Source organism: Bos javanicus, chromosome 20, assembly GCF_032452875.1.
Source record: "Bos javanicus breed banteng chromosome 20, ARS-OSU_banteng_1.0, whole genome shotgun sequence".
NCBI classification, from domain to species: Eukaryota; Metazoa; Chordata; class Mammalia; order Artiodactyla; family Bovidae; genus Bos; species Bos javanicus.
This window is the reverse complement of record NC_083887.1, coordinates 41,255,235-41,275,604: the sequence shown is the minus strand read 5'-3', so window position 1 is coordinate 41,275,604 and position 20,370 is coordinate 41,255,235. Positions and strand designations below refer to the sequence as shown.

General features: G+C 47.5%; 1 protein-coding gene across 2 annotated transcripts in view; it reads right to left on the bottom strand.

Annotated features, from left to right (window-relative positions):
- The window catches only part of MTMR12 (myotubularin related protein 12), a 68,550-nt gene that overhangs the window by 3,031 nt on the left and 45,149 nt on the right, over window positions 1–20,370 (bottom strand). The window contains exons 8-16 of one of the 2 annotated variants that reach the window (XM_061393801.1): window positions 18,340–18,415; window positions 13,702–13,808; window positions 12,936–13,060; window positions 10,700–10,778; window positions 9,117–9,187; window positions 6,577–6,749; window positions 4,073–4,240; window positions 3,018–3,179; window positions 382–408 (exon numbers count right to left, since the gene is read on the bottom strand). In XM_061393801.1, coding sequence (XP_061249785.1) covers window positions 382–408; window positions 3,018–3,179; window positions 4,073–4,240; window positions 6,577–6,749; window positions 9,117–9,187; window positions 10,700–10,778; window positions 12,936–13,060; window positions 13,702–13,808; window positions 18,340–18,415 — 988 coding nt within the window. The remainder of the gene's footprint in view (window positions 1–381; window positions 409–3,017; window positions 3,180–4,072; window positions 4,241–6,576; window positions 6,750–9,116; window positions 9,188–10,699; window positions 10,779–12,935; window positions 13,061–13,701; window positions 13,809–18,339; window positions 18,416–20,370) is intronic. The other variant, XM_061393802.1, reaches the window with a different exon arrangement.

Below are 20,370 nucleotides of genomic sequence, written 5' to 3'. Positions count from 1 at the left end.
ATTACAATGCCATCACACACAGAGAGAAAGCGGCAGCGGGTGGGTGGGGGACGCTGTTTATTCCACGATGAGCATATCAGATGCACGCTGGGTTGCTAAACAAACGGGTGAGACCAGGCGCAGGGTATTAAGCACTCATGAAGAACAAGCTGAAGTTAAGACAGGCGGATGAGGACCTCTCTGGTAGTCCAGGGGTTAGGAGCTCGCCAGCCAATGCAGGGTACATGGGTTCGATCCCTGGTCCAGAAGGATTCTAAGTGCCAAGAGGCAAGTAAAACCATGCACCAGGCTCTACTGAGCCCAGGCTCTAGAGCTCCGTGACTAGAGAAGCCATTGCAAAGAGAAGCCTGTGCACTGCAACCAAGATCAGTCCCGACTCACCGCGACTAGAGAAAAGCCAGAGTGGAGCTACAAAGACCCAGCACAGCCGGTAAATGAGGGAATAAAAAGAGAGGCAGATGATGAGTCAGGGGTGTTTGGAGACGATGCCTATTCATCTGTGAAGGGAGCAGAATGTTTCTTCTTTGAAAAACTTAGCGGGCTCGCTTCCACAATACTCTCAACACCTGTGAAGAAACAGTGCCAACGACCTGAAGAGCCTGTTGCTCCAGTGAAATAACTTACAGGCTTAACTTGTGGGAGGTCAGGCATCCAGTGGGAGGTCAAGCCTAAGTCAGAAAGGTTCTTTTGGACAAAGAGACAGATGGGAGCAAAAGGAACTTGAGGACTGTCTAAATGGGCCGGGTGTTCTTGTCAACGAGCTGCACAGGGTGGAAGATGCTGGAGCGTCTACACGCTTGTCCTCCTCAGGAATTTGACCTGAAGCCAAAGCTCGGCGCTGTATTTTGGGATGCACTGGGAGAGGGTTGTGGGGATGGCCAGGACGGTTGCAACAGATCCTTGGTGCCCGAAGATAAAGGTAAAAACCTGAGGAGGAGCTACTTCTCCCCATCTCTTTTGCTCCTGAGTTGTCATGTGAAATAAGAAGAGACAGTTTTATTTTGAGACTAGGCTCCTAACTCTGTAACATGTTCCTACCAGTGGTTCGTATTTATTACGGAGTGTAGAACAAACAATAAAAATATACCGTAGAAACCAAAACCATTCACAACACCCCAAGTCAGAGACGACCAGGATTGCTGACTTTCCGTCTGAGGGCAGGAGAGTTGGGGGCCGGCCTCTTCTGCCCAGTGACCCAGGTGAGTCAGGGATGAGGGAAGCAGGCGGGATCTTCACTGCATGCCGGGCTCCATGCTCAGTGCTGAACATGCAACCACTCACCTGGTCCTCAGTCGGCATTACTGCCCCACGTTACACACGAGAAAACTAAGGCACGGTGGTTAAGTCAAGCGCAAAGGCCCCGGTACCAAGTGCCAGGTGTGGTCTCACAGTCTGGCTCCGGAGGGAGCCCGGACTCGTAACAGAGCCCTCCCCGTCTTGGAAGCCCTTCTCTCAAGCCCAAAGTGAGTGGAGCGCTCGGGACAGGCCAGGTGGGGGCAGCACTGTGTCCCTGTAGCCTGGTCAAGGCCTGGGGCTGAGGCTGGGACCCCACACCTGAGCGGACCTCACGGTCTCGAGGGGGAATCACGGGGCAGCGCACTGGGCATTCCCAGGGCAGCCATGGTTGGCCACGGCTCTTTGGTCTCTACAGAACGTCTCCAAGGCTGCCTGTTCCCCAACAAGAGGCCCCAAGCCTGACACCAGGACTCCTCACCCAACGGCCTCAAAGGTTCTCGCTGGCCCACCGCTGGCCCTGCATGAGCTAATACAACCTCAGATGCCCTGACCTGTAGCTCAAGCCTCTCCCACGGGCCAGCTCCTGCAACCTGGGCCCTTAGATTCTTCACTCCCATCTACGAAAAGGGACGCTCAGAAAAACAGGGCCTGGGCAGAGAAATGGACTTACAGGTAGAGCTTCCATGTCCTCCCTCAGGGCTCTGAGTGCCCTCGCCCCTCTGGTGGGGGCAGCTGGGCCATCTTGACCTGGCGGGAGGCGTGTGTGCAGCCACCAGGGGGCACAGCACACTGACAAAACTGACCTCTGGCCTGGCTGTGCAGGAGCGCAGGGCGGTTCTGGCCCAGCAGACAGGACAGAGGCTTAACCAGGAGTGCTAACACCCAGCCTGGGCCTGAGGACCCTTGAAGGGGTGAAGCGGCAGCCAGCAGAGCCACCTTCTGTGAGTGCTGGCATTGACTCATGGGTCCCCAAGCCCCTTTAGAATGGAGCCATCTCCCACACCAGAACTGGCCAGGCCCCTAGGAGCCCCGCAGGACTTCTGAACCAGAAAGATGGTGGTGGAAAAGGCAGTGACGTGCTCTGACTTGCGAGGGACCATCACTGACCACCCTGCTCTCCTCTTTGTGGGGGGCTCCCAAGTCAGGAGGCAGAACAAGAAATGCCATGTACATCATACATCATCTAGGGAATGTCGGAGTTTTAATAACTGGTAAAATCAGGAACAAATATCTAAAGGGAAACCCAAATAATTTGATGTTTGTCATTTAAGCCCAGGTCTGCAAATAACAGCCCAAGGGCCCAACCTGGCCCATGCCAGCCTCTGTAAATACTGGAACACAGCCAGGCCCGTCTGCTCACATGGTGCCCATGGCTGTCTTCCAGCTCCAACAGAATGGCGGGGGGTGATGGTTGTGCCAGAGCTCTGTGACCCCTGACAGAAGATTTCAGTCACAAACACCATTTTTAGCATGAAGAGAGGCCTTGCTAGTGAAGACGTGAACTGGTACAGATGACAGAAAACCCTCACTGTGATCAGCATTCCCTCTGCTCTATCAATCACACTTGGGCAGGGCTGAGACCCTCGATTCCCCACAGCATCCCCTGGGACACTCGGGACAAACATGCATCTGCCGAAGGCAAGGATGCTCAGGGGCCCTGACAACCTGCCCATCACAGTCTCGACTCTGTGACTGTGCCCAGAATCCACAGGTTAAATGTAATCCTTCCACATAAGGAGATCTCTGCATAGACAAGGGGGTTAGACATGCACAAATCTTACTTTGAAATGCGTTCCTTTCCGCTGGACTTTCTCCAGTTTTGGCTTCTCCACGTAAAGAGGGTTTGTGAGCAACGTCTGGGCTTTGGGTTCAAACTGCACGGACCAATCCCACACGGTGAGCAGATTCAAAGGCCTGCTTTGTGAGTCCTGGCTCTCCTTGCCCTGCCAAAACAAGCACAGGTCACAGTGTTTGCAGGGAGGGCTGAGGAAAGCAGACAGTGCGGAGAGACAGGCTCCAGGACAGCGCACCCGGCCTGCCCTGAGACCCGGCCTCCGCGGCACCGCACGTGAAGGCTGTGGTCGTCGGTGGTCGCTCCCCGATGGCTTTAGGTGGGGAGGAGGCAGGACACGTTACTTCCAGCAGAACTTGTGCCGGCCACTGTGCTGCCACACGCTCACTACACCCTCAAGGTCGCTCCTATTTTTTCAATTTACCTTTGGGGAAATGGAGGCTGGGAAAATGAAGTGAACCACCTGAGGCCATGAGGCTGGCGGGCAGCAAGGCTGTGTGACTGGAGGCCCGGGCTCTGTTTCCCGCTCCCTGTAGGATGCGGTGAGACCCACCGGGAGGGCAGCTCCGGCAAACCCCAGGCCCCCAGAGGGCTAGTCGCGGCCCTGACTAGCAGAGTTAAAGCCCCGGAAGCAGGGCCTCAAGGGAGACTATAAAGATGTTTAAGGCAGAGAGCGAAAGCAGAGCTCCCCTCCTCTGCCTCCACTCTCTTCTGAGTCACTCCCGGCATCCGTCAAGTGGAAGAGAATGCATCTGAGCTGTTCACAAAGACCCCTTTTAATGTGCTTAATCCCCAGCTCTCACACCGGCTCCCAGCCAGGATATTTACCCTGTGACCCACAGTGACGGCCTCAGTGACTCACTCTCAGAGATAATAATAATTCGGACTTGAGGATTACATATCAATACCTGGAAAGTACTCAGAACAGGGCCCTCTGTGTAATCACTGTTATAAAGACAATATCATTTTCATCATCGCTCCTCTTACATCTTACTTGTTAGACACGGCTTCTTCAATACACAGGTTCCTAAGAGCGACTCTTACCACGTTCATATCTTTTTGATGAGGCGAATTGAAGAAGAAGGTGCTAAAAATAGGTATGTACAGGCTGTCTGACAAAACGGTCAGGTACGTCTCTGTAAACTCGAACGCTGGGGGATGCTGGTGCACTAGCTGCCACACGCAGTCCAAGAAGAGCAGGAACACGGGAGCCTACGTGAAGATAAGACACGCGTGATGGAGGGGTGCCAACGGTCCGAAGCCAGCGGTCCTGGGTATAGTGCAGCCATCTGGACAGCTGTGGAGTAGCCTCTCCTGGGCACTGCATGCTCTGGGAAGCACATTCCAGGCAACTGCCATTCCCAACTGCATCCCAACCCCAGGGATAAACATGCTTGACTGAAAAACCACACACCCGTGGATTAACCTCGGGACTCAGCAGTAGCTCCCTATGTGAAAGACACTCCCGAGATGAAGGAAAATCTCCCTGCCCATCGACATTGGCAGAAGAGCAGTTGCAACTGAGCCTGAGGACAGGGAACGTTAACTCTGAACCTCAACAAGTGAAACACTACTCCCCACCAAAGAATGCCACCCTCCTCACACACACACAAAAAAAAACTACTCGGTTTCTTCAAATTTTGTGAATACTCCCTTCTCCGCCCTGACAATGGGGCTTCCCTGGTGGCTCAGATGATAAAGAATCCACCTGCAATGTGGGAGACCTGGGTTTGATCTCTGGTTTGGGAAGATCTCCTGAAGAAGGGAAAGGATACCTACTCCAGTATTCTGGCCTGGAGAATCCCCATGGACAGAGGAGCCTGGCAGGCTATAGTCCATGGGGTCACAAAGACTGAGCGACTATGCACACCGCCCTGACAATGAGGGCCCAGAAGAGAAAGCAGATGGGAGAGGAAGCAGAAGCGACAAAAATGAGTTTCTAACATTTTTCACAAATGCATTTTTTTTCATCGATGGCCTCTTTTATTAGCCTCAGAGGCAAGCTCTTTCTTAGTAGAGTTTCTGAGGGCACCTTGTCGTTCCCCAGTGCTCCTCCTCGAGTCACCAGTGACCCCGTCAGGGGGACAAGGCAGACTGCGTCACGGTCTCTCCATTCCTGAGCCAGGCTGAGGTCTCACACGCAGCTCCTGAGAGGCAGGAGCTGGCAGTCCAGCTCTTGACTTAGTCCAGTGCTGTGTCAATTACATCACAAACTGGACCATCCAGTTTTCCGTCAAAAGTCCAAGGTGTCGATGTTGAGATGTGAAGAAAGGTCTACATGGCAACCTTATCTCACACCTCATTTCACGTTCAGTGGCATTACATAAGAGTGGAAAATATCTGAATCTCACAGCACAGTCAAGGAAATGGGCTCAGAAAGTACAAGTGATTCCTCCCAGCCTGGGTGAGCGGGCGGATCTGCTCTGGGGCTCCTTCCCCTTTAGACACACGGTGCCCGTCAGTCCCCCTGCTCTCAAGATACACAGACTACAAAAGACGTGCAAAAATACCCTCTTCCCAACACAGTACCAACTCTGCTGAGTGCCATCAACCTTTCGAATTAGTTTCTCAGGAAGGCAAGTCCCTTCTAAGACTGAAAGATGGTGATACATATTCATCATCAGCCTGATGGGACACAGATGAGTATAGACCAGTCCTCAGAGAAATCTGCAGGCCCAGCAAGGGCGGCCTGGTCTCGCAGGACACACCAAGCCTTTATGGGCAGAAGCCTCAGCTCTGTTTCCAGAGCCGCTGTGTCAAGCTGCCCAGCACCGCAGACAGACTTGCCTATTATCTGGGGGAAGAAAAACCACCAGCCACCCTGCTAGCATATGTTAGCTCTGCAGGTGATTTAATTACAGTTCACATGTTTTCATTTTTTCTTCCATGGTCGTTAATAATGCAGCCAAAGCAGTTGGCACAGCTGTAACCAAGACAAGTACGTCCCAGTTTGGGGGGTGGGGGGACTCATTTTCACTAATTGGACTGTCTCGCTGTCTCTTCAGGCCTGCAGCTATCATGGCGAAGGCCCAGGTAATGGATAGCATTCACATAATCCTGGGCTTTATTTTGAAAGGGTTTATTGCAAGGGAAATTTACTTTGTGTTATTATGTATTTTCTTATTATTATGTGTTATTATGTATTTTGTATGTATTATTATGTATTTTCTTGTTATTATGCATTATTATGTATATACAGGGAAACTTGTACCCTATTTATTTTTTTGCAAAGACTAACTTATCAGAAATTGTGAGAGTCCCACCGAGTTCATTTTTATTTAAGTTTTACAAGTCAACATCACTTCCACCGTGAACTATAATACACCCTTGGGACACACAATTTAGAAGAGAAGGTTCTGAACACACTTCCTAATAAATATCCCTTTTCCCTGGGAAGGGTTTCCAGTGTTTAAATCATTCACACTCACTGACCAGTGACTGGTCCTCGCCTTCCTGAAAAGCTCCTAAGGTGTGCGCTGTGCAGGTATTAAGGAGAGACGGGGCTCCGTGTGTCCGAGGCTGCACAGGTCTGTGCTGAGGACACTCACCTCCTCCTTGTCGCTCTGACGGAGGTGGTTGCAGCGGTCCAGGAAGCAGTGGCCACCCATGACCCACTCCTTTTGGACAAGGCTCTGGAAACCGAAAACGGTTCGACAGTGGGGGTCCATCATCACTTGCGCCAGAGAAGAAACGAGGCAGCAGAGGTCGGAGGCGTTGTCCTCTGTGGTGGGGGGTGGGGTTGCCAGGCAACAGCACAGCGAGGAAAGAGGGGACCAAGTGTTAGAAGAGCCGCGGGGGGCACAGGCAAAAGCAGGGCCCCCACACCAACGTCTACCCCGACAGTCAAGTTCTAACTCCCAAAAAGGCTGGGCCATTGGTGGCAAAAGGTAACATGTTCAGCTTGAGAGACAAACGCTTCCAGCCTGGCTGGCACCGGCTCCAAGGGACACTGGCACTAACGATGGACTCTTTACTGGTGAATAGATGCAACGCGGCAAACCCAGTGTCAGCATGGGGGGTCAGACGCGCCACACAATGAGGGCACGGGTATGGCAGCTTGCTGGCCTCCACAGACCAAGTTTAAAACCCTTCCAGCTGGGGCGTCAGGATCGCCATCCCTGAGCTCACTGTTTCACGGCTCAGCTGCTTCTCAGCCGCCTTTCCTCCGCTACCTCTGCTTCGGAGAAAGGGTAACATCCCTGGACTGCACCAAAATGCTCTGATTGTCAGCTCCATGGCTCTTGCCATTTCCATCTGAGAGCACGGAGGGGCCTGCCTAGCCTAGAGGTGAAACTCTCCCTGGTAAGTATAAGCCACGTGTCCACCCCTTGGGCGACGGTACAAAACTCACATGATGAAAACTCCGCTCACATCCTTGTTCACCATCTACCACTCGTAGCAAATAACAACATACGTCTACATCTGAGCATTTGTCTTAAGAATTTCACAGTCCTTAAAGTCAAGGTCTACATCCTCGTAGTTTCTACTTTACAAAAAGAAGCGGCACTCAAGTTGCTATTTGAAAACGTCCATGAGGACGATGGTTCTGGTAGTCACAGGGTTAGAGAAACTTCAGAATGAATCCTAAGTAGGGAGGTGTTTGCACTGTTAACCTCTCCTGTGACCCCGGGGCCAGGAAGCATTCCAGGGCCAGGCTTACTGTGCTCCTATCTCTCCTCCAGGAAATTAAGTCTAAACCATGGGAACCCCAGGGTTCAGAAGAAACAGATTTTTATATTCATCTTTCTTTTGAAACAAGTTTCAGTATTCAAGAGAATCTTTCTTCTTGTGTATGAAGTATATTATCAGTACAAGTCCCAGGAAGAGTGGCTAGAGAGTGAGATTTCAGAGAAGACATGGCTCCGCCGTCTATCGGGGAGTGAGGCACAGCTCAGCCTCACCTGCTGACCGTTCTCACTTCACTCTGCGCACCTCTGGGGTTGGTGCAGTCTGGCCTGGGCACTTGTACTCCTCAGCCCCCAAGTCTTTATCCCTCCTTTTCACCAGTTACTCAGTACTCTGGCCACTGTTAACCAGATCTTTTTCAGTAACACCCTTATGCCAGCTCTCTCTCAAACTCAATAGGGTGTAAACTTCCAGAAGGCAGAAGCTCTTACGTGGGAGGTGCTCAGTCCGCGTGTTAAAATTTAAGTCACAGGGTACAGAAGCCATAGGCTGACACATTTCCGGTCTGCTCACAAAAGCTAAGTCCCAGGAGTCGGACACTCTCGCAGAGAGTGTCAGAAAAATGATAAAAGCTTGAGGGTGTGGAAGCATGAGACACTCTGCTTAAAGCATGGGGCCACAAGAAACTTTAAATATTCACAATGGCAGATAATATTTTAGCTCAGATCTAACCAATCCCAGAAACAATCTTTGTTGCACGAGGCTTATACACACTGGGTGTGTATGTCCAGCCCACATGTACAGCGACTTCAGTCTACTCTGGAAAAGGAAATCATGGACCACACAGTTTCTGCAACAACTGCACAAAGTTGTCAGACACAAGGATGCAGAAATAATAATTAAACCATCCATGGGTCTCGTCATACAAAAAAGGTCATCCAAACTTTAACTGAGTTAGTATAAAACAAAACCCCAAAATATCAGGAAATGTGAGCTTTGGTAAAGACACCAAACAATTCCTTCTTGGGCTGCGAATACATCTGCCAAGTTCCAAGTGAAGGAATGTAATTTTAAACTATAACAATGAAATCCAAGGCAAGGATTCCAAGGTCAGGGTAAAAAGTATGGGAAGGATTTCTACACTAGCTCACTCCTTTTATAAGACAATCTTCCCTGGTGGCTCAGATGGTAAAGCATCTGCCTGCAATATGGGAGACCTGGGTTCGATCCCTGGGAAGATCCCCTGGAGAAGGAAATGGCAACCCACTCTAGTACTACTGCCTGGAAAATTCCATGGATGGAGGAGCCTGATAGGCTACAGTCCATGGGGTTGCAAAGAGTCGGACATGATTGAGCGGCTTCACTTTATAAGACAATTCCACTTACATAAATCTCTATATACAGAAACAGAACCTCCAGTAAAGGAAAAAGGAAACCACCCTTTGTGCTTTAAATGTATTACCTAAAAGAAGAACGTTCATGTTTTGGGCTTCTAGACATTCTATAATCTCTACTGCTTTTTTCAGGCAGCGCCTAAATAGGAGAGAGACAAGTAAAACAGACAATAGATCTTGAGCTTGGTATTATGAACAACAAGAAATTTAGAGGCAGTCTAACTTGATCTTCAGTGTTCCATCTCACTTACTGTCTCATACTAACATTCTCCAGAAAAGAAACAAATTATTGTTTACACTATTCAGGTACTGCAAGACATTCATCTGCTTATTAGAAACTTAGTTTTCAGAAGGGAATTCCAAAGTCAGACGTAAAAATGCTCTTAGACAATTCCTAAACTGGGAATTCTTACTGCAGATTTATACCTGAGTGTGGCAGTAAGTCCTAGAAAGACCCTAAAATGTCTATATCTGGAGGCTGTGCTACAGGCCCATTTTGTTTAATTCAAGATCATTGGCTAAATGTATCCGCCTGTCTGGAAAGGACCATGTGTCCCGAAATCCCTTTGTCTCTCTAGACACACTATTCCCTTTGAAACTGTTGCCACCATCAGCAGCCCCACCTCCTGGATTGATAACCCTGCCACGGGGGTGCCTCCCCCAGGCTCTTCAGCTGGTTAGGGATGCACACCTTCTCTACAAGCCCCACAGAAAGAAAGGGCCTCTTATTTTATAACATCTATCACAGTACTTGCAATTATATATTCAAATTATGGGACATGCAGCAGGCTCGTCAATACCTATTTGCTAAGAAGGGTTTGGAGGCCTGTGGCTCCTCTGTACAAACCAGGCAGGGCTGAGGGAGAACGCGGAGAGAGGGGGGAGAGGGGGCCTGCCTTTTCCTCAGAGGTGCCCTGGGGCTAGAGCCATTCGCTCACTCGCTCTCACCCAAGCATCATACCTGTTCTGCACCTCCCTCTGCCCTCGCCTCTGTTTAAGGGCAATGGAGAGAAGCTATTCAAAATAGGAAGTAGGACAGGGAAAAAAGTTTTGTTCTCTCAGAATCTCTACTTAATCCCCCAAATGAGAAAGACTAATTGGCACTCATTATAGTAAAAAGCAATTTAATATGTAAGAGACATAAAAGATAGCGAATTCTTCTAAAAAAGTATGCAATAAAAACTCAGCATCTGGGAATTCCCTGGCTGTCTAGTGGTTAGGACCCCGCACTCACTGCAAGGATGCAAGTTCAATCCCTGATTTTCACCAAACCACCCCCCGCCCAAAATAAAAACAAAACCGGAGAACTCAGCATCCCCCACCTTCCCAACCCCCAGCCTCCTCCCTGGAGGTGAGCACTGCAGCTCAGTTAGAATGCTGGGGTCCCACACCCCCTTTTCTGCAGCCTTCCCATCCCTGGTCCATAGTCTCAGGAGCGGATCTGTGTGGGCAGGTAGCATATTCGTAAATCCTGATCAGACATGCACAGAAATAATAAATAACAAATGCAAAATCCAGCTGAGCCCTGAACAGAACATGTGACCTAAGAATATTTAACTGTGAAATATAAAACAGTTAATTTGTCCGTTTGCTTTACTACTTTGGTTTACCGAACTGTGAAATTTACGAGCAAAACAACACCTTGAAATACCTGATTATGTCCAGCCAGCTGCTACTCTCCAGCAGGGAAAACCATTTGATGTCTGTGTCCCAAAATTCAGTACTATTATCTGAAAAGAAAGGAAACAAGAGTGAAGAAGTCGGGCACTGTTTGCAGAAGCCGCTGTAGAACCTGTGCTGCTCAGTGGCATAGCCCTACGCTACACTGAGAATCTAGCACCGGGCTCCGGTTAAGTCAAGTGCGTTTCAAGCCTTCAGCTGAAGTGGTTTTTGAACCGTAAACCTTTGGAAGGGTGTGGTAGTCAAAAATAGACTTTTTTTTGCACAAGTAAAAAAGTGCCCTACAATCTGTCCACCAAGTCACGGCCACCCTGTAGCTCGACAAGGAGAGAAACATGCTTTAGGCAGACACACCAACATTCAGCCTGCTGCTCTTAGAAGTGGAAGATGCAATAGGCCACGTCCTGATGCCGTGGAAACTTGAGGGGAGAGCTAGCTTCCACTGGAGTCTTAAACACACACATATTTATCCTGCACACTGGACACGACCTCCCAACCCAACTGGAGACAGAAGCATTGCATTTTACAGAAGTCTACTGCCTGTGAAAGTTGCAAACTCAAATCAGTGAGAAGGCAGATACCCCTGCCAGTACTGGATGGTGACAAAAGAAGTGGAGAACCACAGTCCTGGATCAACCAGCACAATTTCTTACTTCTCCTCCACGTGCCTGCTTTTTGCCAGTGTGTTCCAGTTAGAGGTGTACACTGGTTTCCCTTGGTGTCACAGTCATCTTTGTCTCCAATGCCTGGCATAGCTGGTGTGTATAATGGAAATGCAATACATGTTGGCTGAATGACTGAGTAAATCCTAAGTCAGACCACTAGGCTAAAAACGAAAAGCTGGGAAACGCAATAAGCGTGACAAACATCAGAGGGTAAACACGAACTCAAGAGTAAAGAGAGAGGGGACATCTGTGTGTCAATGGCTGAATCATGTGATGTATGGCAGAAACTAACACAATATTGTAAAGCAATTATCCTTCAATCAAAAATAAATACATTTGAAAAAAAGAGTGAAGAGAAGGGACTTCCCTCGTGGTCCAGTGGCTAAGACTCATCTTTCCCAATGAAGGGGGCCTGGGTTCAATCCCTAGTCAGGGAACTAGATCCCATATGTTGCAACTACAGAGTCTACATGCCTCAATTAAGAGTTTGCATGCCACAACTAAAGATTTCACATGCTACAAAGAACATCGGAGATCCTATGTGCTGCAACTAAGATCCAGTGCAGTTAAGCTAAGTCACTTCAGTCGTGTCCAACTCTGTGTGACCCCATAGATGGCAGCCCACCAGGCTCCCCCGTCCCTGGGATTCTCCAGGCAAGAACACTGGAGTGGGTTGCCATTTCCTTCTCCAATGCAGGAAAGTGAAAAGTGAAAGTGAACTCGCTCAGTTGTGTCCAACTCTTAGCGACCCCATACATAAATTATTGAATAAAATATCTTTAAAAAAAAAAGAGTGAAGAGAATAGGGAATTCCCTGGCAGTACAGTGGTTAGGATTCACTGCTTTCACTGCTGAGGGCCTGGGTGAAAAGAATCAACAGGTGACCGACCTTGATTAAATCTGATCCAAGGTCTGAACACTTCACACTGGGCAGCCTGGGCAGGGAAGGAGGAGTGGCAAGGATGGACATATTTAATTTTCTACTTTGTACATTTCTGATTAACTGGAGTTTTTTACACTGTATATTTTTACACTGGAGATCCAGGACTGTGGTTCTCCACTTCTTTTGTCACCATCCAGTGTAATATATATTACACTGTAATATATGCTGAATCAGAAAAATAAAATAAAATACTTCCACTCAGTGGAGGAAGAGTCCATTCAGTAAGTGACTAAGAAAAACAAACAGATCATTGACCTTACAAAACAGCTGGGGAATACAGGTACTGCATAGTTCCACAACTTCTAAAGGAAGAAGCCCAACGCTCACTACTAAAAACGAAAGGAAGGAAGAGAGGAGAAGGGTGGCTCTGTGTTCATTGCTCTGAGAAGGGGCAATGGGACAAGAGCCCAGGGGAAATGATGGGAGGAAATGTGGCAAGGGCCACCAGCCCCGTGGTAACCAGCCCCTCCGTTCTGTGACTCCCACCCCCATAGCCGTGTCCGACCCAAGGAACCCAGGGACAAGCACCGCCTTTCACCCGAGCCATGGAGCACGTCTTTTTCCAGGTGACAGCGGGTTTGGCTCAGAGTTCTTCTCACCTATCAGAAACAGCTGTTTGAACTTAGAGTATGCCATCTGGATTTCCTGCAGGGACAGGAAGTTGCTTGAGAGGTCTTCAGTTTTAGCAGTCTCATAGGGGGGCCTGTGGACGGTCCTGTAAATCCTAGGTATCAGGAAGGAACGAGACATTAGAAGAACAGGCCTGAGTCACAAAGTTTCTCCCGAGCACTTCCTAGGCGCCAGGATCTGTGTGCAGAGCTCCCAGCGCCTCCTCCCCAGTGAGGTAACTGCTGCCCAGCGGCAACTCCTGGTCAGCCGGGGCCGGGAACTCAGGGACAAGCAGCAGAGCCACCACATCTATAAACTGAAAGAGCCAGGATGTGAACCAAGGCAATTTAACTCCTAAGTCCACTCCTTTTCTTGTTTTTAAATTCATGTAGTTTAGGGGTGAATAAAAACATTTAACTTTTTTATTCTGAAAATTTTCAAACATGCCAGAACAGAATAGCACAGTGACATCTATACCTTGACCCAAATTTGACAACCGTCAATATTAAAGCTATCAGACTACTTCCCCCTAAACACTTTGGCCGTGTGTCTCTCAATACAATACAGTTGATGCACTTCAGGACCACGTCATCCCAACTCTTTTCAAATTAAAAACAACCTCGCTGAGCTGTATTTCCAGCACTCAGGCTTTATCAGTAGGTAAACTGAAATGGACTTACTCCCGAGAACTGTTCCCAGCTTCCCGGAAAACAACCGAGCCAACTAAACGATAACAAGATGCCCAATAGTGCTGACCTATCCGAGAAGTTCTTCTGGATCTGCGACATGCTGTCATCTTGTTCTTTGGGCAGGGCCGACATTTTCAAGAGGGCACATCCGTTGTGGCAGGACCAACACCATATCTGCAGAGAGAAGGAAGGTTTTCCAGACATGATGTAAACCACCTTGCAGAGGACAGGTAAGCTTAGCCATGAAATTCATACAGGGAAATTATACCTTTAATACGAAAGACCTGAATATAGTCAACTCTGTTATGCCAAGGAATCAATGTGTTATACTCACAACAAAAAAGACTGATTTAGTCTTACAACCACCACCACCACCTCAAGTCTAAGTAGTCACATTCACACTCACTGATGGTCTAACAAATACCTTATGACTTGGCTTTAGTGCTGGGAACCTGGAGGATGATGATAAAATCATTATCATCATTACTGTTACTGTTATTATTATTATTATAGAGGCTATTATTACTATAATCATAGAGGTTATCACTGGGGTAAAGCTATTTCAGGATTTTACATGAATTAAGTCATTTGATTCTCACAACCACACTCAGACAGGTTAGAGTACTAGCCCCAATAACAACAAGAAATAGGGCTGGAGAGACTGAGAAACATCCCCAAGTTGCACACCGTAGAGCAATGACTCTGAAGGCCCTACTCCACCGGGATGGTCAAAAGCGGGCAGCTCCCATCATTACACAAACTTCAAACTAGGAAAAATGGACAGCTGCTTATTCAACATACACTGATAAGAGACTTGCACAGGAAAGACACTGAATTTGGTTGTGAGAGGCTGGAAAGAAGGCTGCAATACTTTGCCTACCTTCAAAGAGCTTTATACTCCAAAAAGGGAAATAAATTTGCAAATCTAATAGGAAGTAGAATGTGGTAAACCACAGGAGAAGGGAATTTCAATGAACAACAAAGGGTGGGCAACAGAGGAAGAAATCATGTGACTGCCCTTAAGTGATAGAGTCAAGCGTTTTAAGCATTTTTCAGGGGGAGTTTCATTTGTTTGTTCTGTTGTACAGGACAAGGAGATTAGATGTGATTTGGGGGCAAAGTAATGTAATCTGCCAGTAGAACCTGAAATGGAGGAGAAGGAAGGCTGGTTGGAGCAGCCTGTGTAAAGGTCTGGTTAAGGGTCTGACAGTGGCTAAAGCCCAGCCCCACTCTGCTGACCAAGCTTTTGGGCCCAAGGTCAAAGGTCAACCAAGAGGATTTCAGCTGTCTAGAGGGCATCCTCTCGTGAGTCACCTGCAATGTAAATATCAACCATACACGGGAATGCCAGCAGCAGCCTGGGCTGGAGACGAGCACGCAATCCAGCCAATACTCCGAACCACCCTCAGAAAGGGGAACCGGTCTGGGGTTTCAGAGGAAGAGGGTAAATTAGTACAGGGTGTGTTGGGTGTCTAGGGCCCACAGGACATCTGTGTGGAGAGACTGAGGAGGCACCAAGGTGAGAGGGAGGCGGGCTGCCACTGCAGACACGGGAGCCGACTGCCGGCCATGGAGAGAGAGCTGCTGAGGGACACAGAACTGCCTCACGAGCTTCCAAAGCGAGCGCAGGCCCTGTAAGATGCCGGTGAGGCGGAAGTACTCCAACACAGACAAACCCGAGGTCCCCGGCTGCCCTCCTACTCCCCCCTCCAGTGTCACACTGCACCCTCAGCCCGGGCACTCCCGCCCGGCGGCTCACTCTGAGAAAGGGGACCCTCTCAAGCCATGACTGGTGGCAGGTTCTAGGAAGTCACGTGTTCTCATCCTCTTTATCTCCTCTCCCGGGGCAGAAAGAATCTGTTCTTGGTAATAGCCAACCATGGCTCATTTCCCCACTGGGGCTCAACTGTAACCATCTCCTCTCAGCTCAGGCATGGAGGGGACTTACATTCTCTATTTGAAACAGTAAATAGAATGCAAGCAACATTCTTGGTGAGAGAGAAGACTTCTCACAGGAATTCAGCAGAAGACACATGCGTTCCCCTACTATTATCGGTACAATTTCTGTCTGGGAAAGGGCCACAGGTTCTTCGTATGAAGGACTTGACAACAGACAAGAATTAGTTTGATGATCCTGTTTATCTTAAAAAGGGGATAAATCCCCCCATTATTTGCTAAGTCTCCTTTGTTTTTCGTCTTTTTAACTCAAGTATAGCTGATGTACCATATTAAGTAACAGACGTACAAGAGAGAGACAATTTTTAAAGGTTATACTCCATTTATAGTTACTATAAAATTTTGGCTATATTCCCCATGGTGTACAATATATTTAATACTAATATCTTTTATACACTGTGTGATGGAGTGGAATCCAAGCATGGAAGTGTCTGTCTCAGGGAAAAGCACCCATGAGACTGACTTAAGAGCTGAGGTAGGTGCTATCTTCAAGGAACTGAAAGAGTGAATGACAGACAAACTAGGGTGTTCTGACTTTGGTATCTGGCAGACATTCATTTTTAGAAAAAAAAAAAAAAGCCCAACAACTTTAAGGAAAACATCTGCTCCTTGTTCCTTGGAAGAAAAGCTATGACAAACCTAGACAGCATATTAAAAAGCAGAGACATCACTGCCGACAAAGGTCTGGATAGACAAAGCTATGGTTTTTCCAGTAGTCATGTATGGATGTGAGAGTTGGACCACAAAGAAGGTTGAGCATCAAAGAACTGATGCTTTCGAACTGTGTGCTGGAGAAGTCTCTTGAGAGTCATTTGGACAGCAAGGAGATCAAACCAGTCAATCCTAAAGGAAGTCAACCCTGAATATTATTGGAAGTACTGATGCTGAAGCTGAAGCTATAATACTTTGGCCACCTGATGTGAAGAGCTCACTCAATGGAAAAGATCCTGATGCTGGGAAAGACTGAGGGCAGCAGGAGAAGGGGGCGCCAGAGGATGAGATGGTTGGATGGCATCACCGACTCAAAGAACTTGAGTTTGAGCAAGCTCTGAGAGATGGCGAAGGACAGGGAAGCCTGGTGTGCTGCAGTCCACGCGATCACAGAGTCAGACACGACTAAGTGACTGAACAAGAACAAGGAAAACAACTGACAATTTGTTGCTAGTGATAAAAGCTGTACTTTCAAGCAAAAATTACAATTTTGGAAGACTAGTCTCTGCCTTTTTAGCTGAACAAATTCCCAATGTTCAAAGACTTTTCTAATGAGACAGGAATGATATTAAAAAACGTGATTTGCATCTAAGAAAGCACGTCAATATTTGAACATAACCTAGTGAGTTGTTTTATAAATGACCAATGTATTATGCTTTTAAAATCATGCATGTTTTAAGATCCATTCAGAGTACAAGACAGACCAATGGATTTTAATGCAGTGAATGAAAAGTTCATTGATTATGTTTTCAGATTCTTTATTGCAATTAACCTTTACAAAACCATTTATCAATTTTTTGTGTACCATATTATCTGACAAGGCTATTAAATACTCCTTCCTTTCCTAAATACACATCTATGTGAGGCTGGATTGTCTTCGTACACTTCAACCACACCCAACACAGCACAACAGACTGAATGAAGGAAAGGGGATAAAAGAAGGCAGTTGTCTGTTTTCAAAAACGTACAACAGTACTATCCTGCTTTTTTGTTTTGGACAATATAGTTATTTATCATAGAAATACTTATGTTAACATCTAATGAGTTTACTACTAAAATAAACATTAAACAATTTTCCAGTTTTAGTTTCTAATATGGCAAATATCAACAGATACAATCACATAAACAAAAACTCTTTGAGATTCTCAATGATTTTTCAAGAGTGTAAAGAGTCCTGAAACCAGAGAGTTTGAAAACAGCTGCATGCATTTAGAAATAGGAAAAACTCACATAAAAACCCATATTTCTTATTTCTCCTGAGAAGTCCAAGCAACTGGCAAGATCAGGCCTATGCTCCCTCATGGCACAAACAGGCTGGCACAGACGAGCAGGCAGCCCTTCATGCAGGCAGAGGGTCTCCTTGCCTGCCCAGCCTGCACGCACTGCTGGGGCTGGGACCGCTGCTGAGATACCTCACCTCCCATTACAAGAGTGACCTCTGAGGGGCACCAGCAATGTGCACGGCCCAGCATTTATCTGTGATTCTCATTCTGTACTCAATTCCCTGCAGGCTTGGCAACTCCCAACCACCAATTAGAAACTGAAATAACTGCCAGAGTCTTGCTTTCTTTGATCAGCGACACGTGAAATATGGCTCCCATCCCAGTCTGTTCTGTGAAAACTAAGTAAGTCTCCACGCTGTCTCTGGGCGGGAACTCAGCTATGCCCATTCAGGATTAATGGAGAGGCCGAAAAGGATTTGAAACCCTACAACCCTTGGAGGGGACGGTTCAGCCTCGGAACAATTTAGGTGTTAAATTAGGCTGGCTTTCAACACCAGCTGGGCCTAGAATCCTCCTAAAGCTCTTTAAAGATGTCTCTGCTAAGAGCTCCAGGGCCTCTGGGAAAACTTCAGAACTCTGTCCCCCGGGAGCCTCCTGTCGAAGGGGCTCCTCTGGGGAGTCCCGAAGGTATTTTTAGATTGCTCTCGGGCTGAAAACAAACTGTTTAATACCAAAGCCAAGGGCTTTAAGTAGGATAATCTGCCAGAATGGACCCATGAGTAACCCATGCTTTCAGGGTTTCCAGGTGCACTTACTGGTATGCCACGACCCTGGAAGAACTCTATGTCCTCTTCGAGAAGAGGGGCGGGGACGACAAAGTATGCTGGCAACCTAGAGGAAAGAGATGTCATTGGTTTTAGTACCAGAGTTAATTCATTAAATATGAACGGTCACCGTCGATGAACACAGGAAGTTGAGCAGACTGTCTTGACATGGACCGTACCTCCCGGTTAAGAACAAGAGCAGATAAACTGTCTCTGTCCAAATCAGTCAGGAATCTGAGTTCAAATCCCAGCTCTGCCTCTGATTCTGTGTAACCCTAGGTAAGTTACCCCACCTCTCTGGGTCTGTTTCCTCATGTATAAAATGAAGGGAATTGGACATCTGATATCTAACAGTATATGAATTCTTTAAAAAATTTTTTTAACTGGAGGAAAATAGTTTTACAACATTCCCTCCCTATTGAGCTTCCCTCCCTGCCCCCATCCCACCCCTCTAGGTCATCACAGAGCGCCAGGCGGGGCTCCCTGTGTTACACAGCAACCGCTCACTGCTGCTGCCGCTGCTAAGTCACTTCAGTCGTGTCCGACTCTGTGTGACCCCATAGACGGCAGCCCACCGGGCTCCCCCGTCCCTGGGATTCTCCAGGCAAGAACACTGGAGTGGGTTGCCATTTCCTTCTCCAATGTATGAAAGTGAAAAGTGAAAGTGAACTCGCTCAGTCATGTCCGACTCTTAGCGACCCCATGGACTGCAGCCCACCAGGCTCCTCCGTCCATGGGATTTTCCTGGCAAGAGTACTGGAGTGGGGTGCCACTACCTTCTCCGAACCTCTCACTAGCTACCTATTTTACACGTGGTAATGTACATACGTTGAGGCTTCTTTCTCCATCTGTCCCACTCTCTCCTTCCCCCACTATGTCCATAAGTCCATTCTCTAGACATCTGTGTCTCTATTCCTGCCCTACAAACAGGTTCATCAATACCAATTTTCTGGATTCCTGAGTATAGGAATTCTGAAACTAGGAGGGATCTTTCTCATCATACAGAGACAATATACCTGTGTTGATCTGAGTCAGACTAACATGAAAACCAATAATTATGATGACTACTGCCCAGACATTTTATCAAGTGCTCGGACAACGTTTAACTGCTTACCATGTGTCAGACTGTTCTAATTACTTAACGTGAATTATTCATTTAATCCTCCCACCAACACTATGAGGTATGTGTACCATTATTCATTCCCCAAGAAACACAGCTCTACTCAGGCCCTTCCCGGGTTATACAACTAGTAAGAATTAGTGGAGCTGGAACCGGGCCCCAAGCAGTATGACTTCAGTTTCTAAAGAATAAAATAAATTTAGGTTCTAAAAATAACAAATTTGTTAAGTAGTAGGATGTAGGAGAGTTAGGTTTTTAGAGCTGCAGAGGTCAGAGACATACTGGGACACTATCTCTTCCTCTAATTAGGAGATGTAGGTTTCTATTAAAAAGACCTCCTGAGTTCTACCATTGTGGAGCTATAAATAGCTTTCACTCAAAAAGCTTGAAGGAAGGATGAGAAGGCAGAAGGTGCCTATGGTGTAAAAACTACAATGGCAAACAATCGGATGGTGTTTGTGTGCACACCCCTGCTGCTGCTAAGTCACTTCAGTCGTGTCCGACTCTGTGTGACCCCATAAACGGCAGCCCACCAGGCTCCCCGTCCCTGGGATTCTCCAGGCAAGAACACTGGAGTGGGTTGCCATTTCCCTCTCCATTGCATGAAAGTGAAAAGTGAAAGTGAAGTCGCTCAGTCATGTCTGACTCTTAGTGACCCCATGGACTGCAGCCTACCAGGCTCCTCCATCCATGGGATTTTCTAGGCAAGAGTACTGGAATGGGGTGCCATTGCCTTCTCCGAGCACACCCCTAGTTTGAAGTAAGTTTCTTAAGTACCAGGTCATGGGAAAGATGGATTTTCCGAGTTGAAGAGATCAGAATTTGAATGGGATCAAGTCATTAGATCTAATCAATCGAAACAACAGTTCAAACATCATCATGGTGATGTAATCATCAAATCC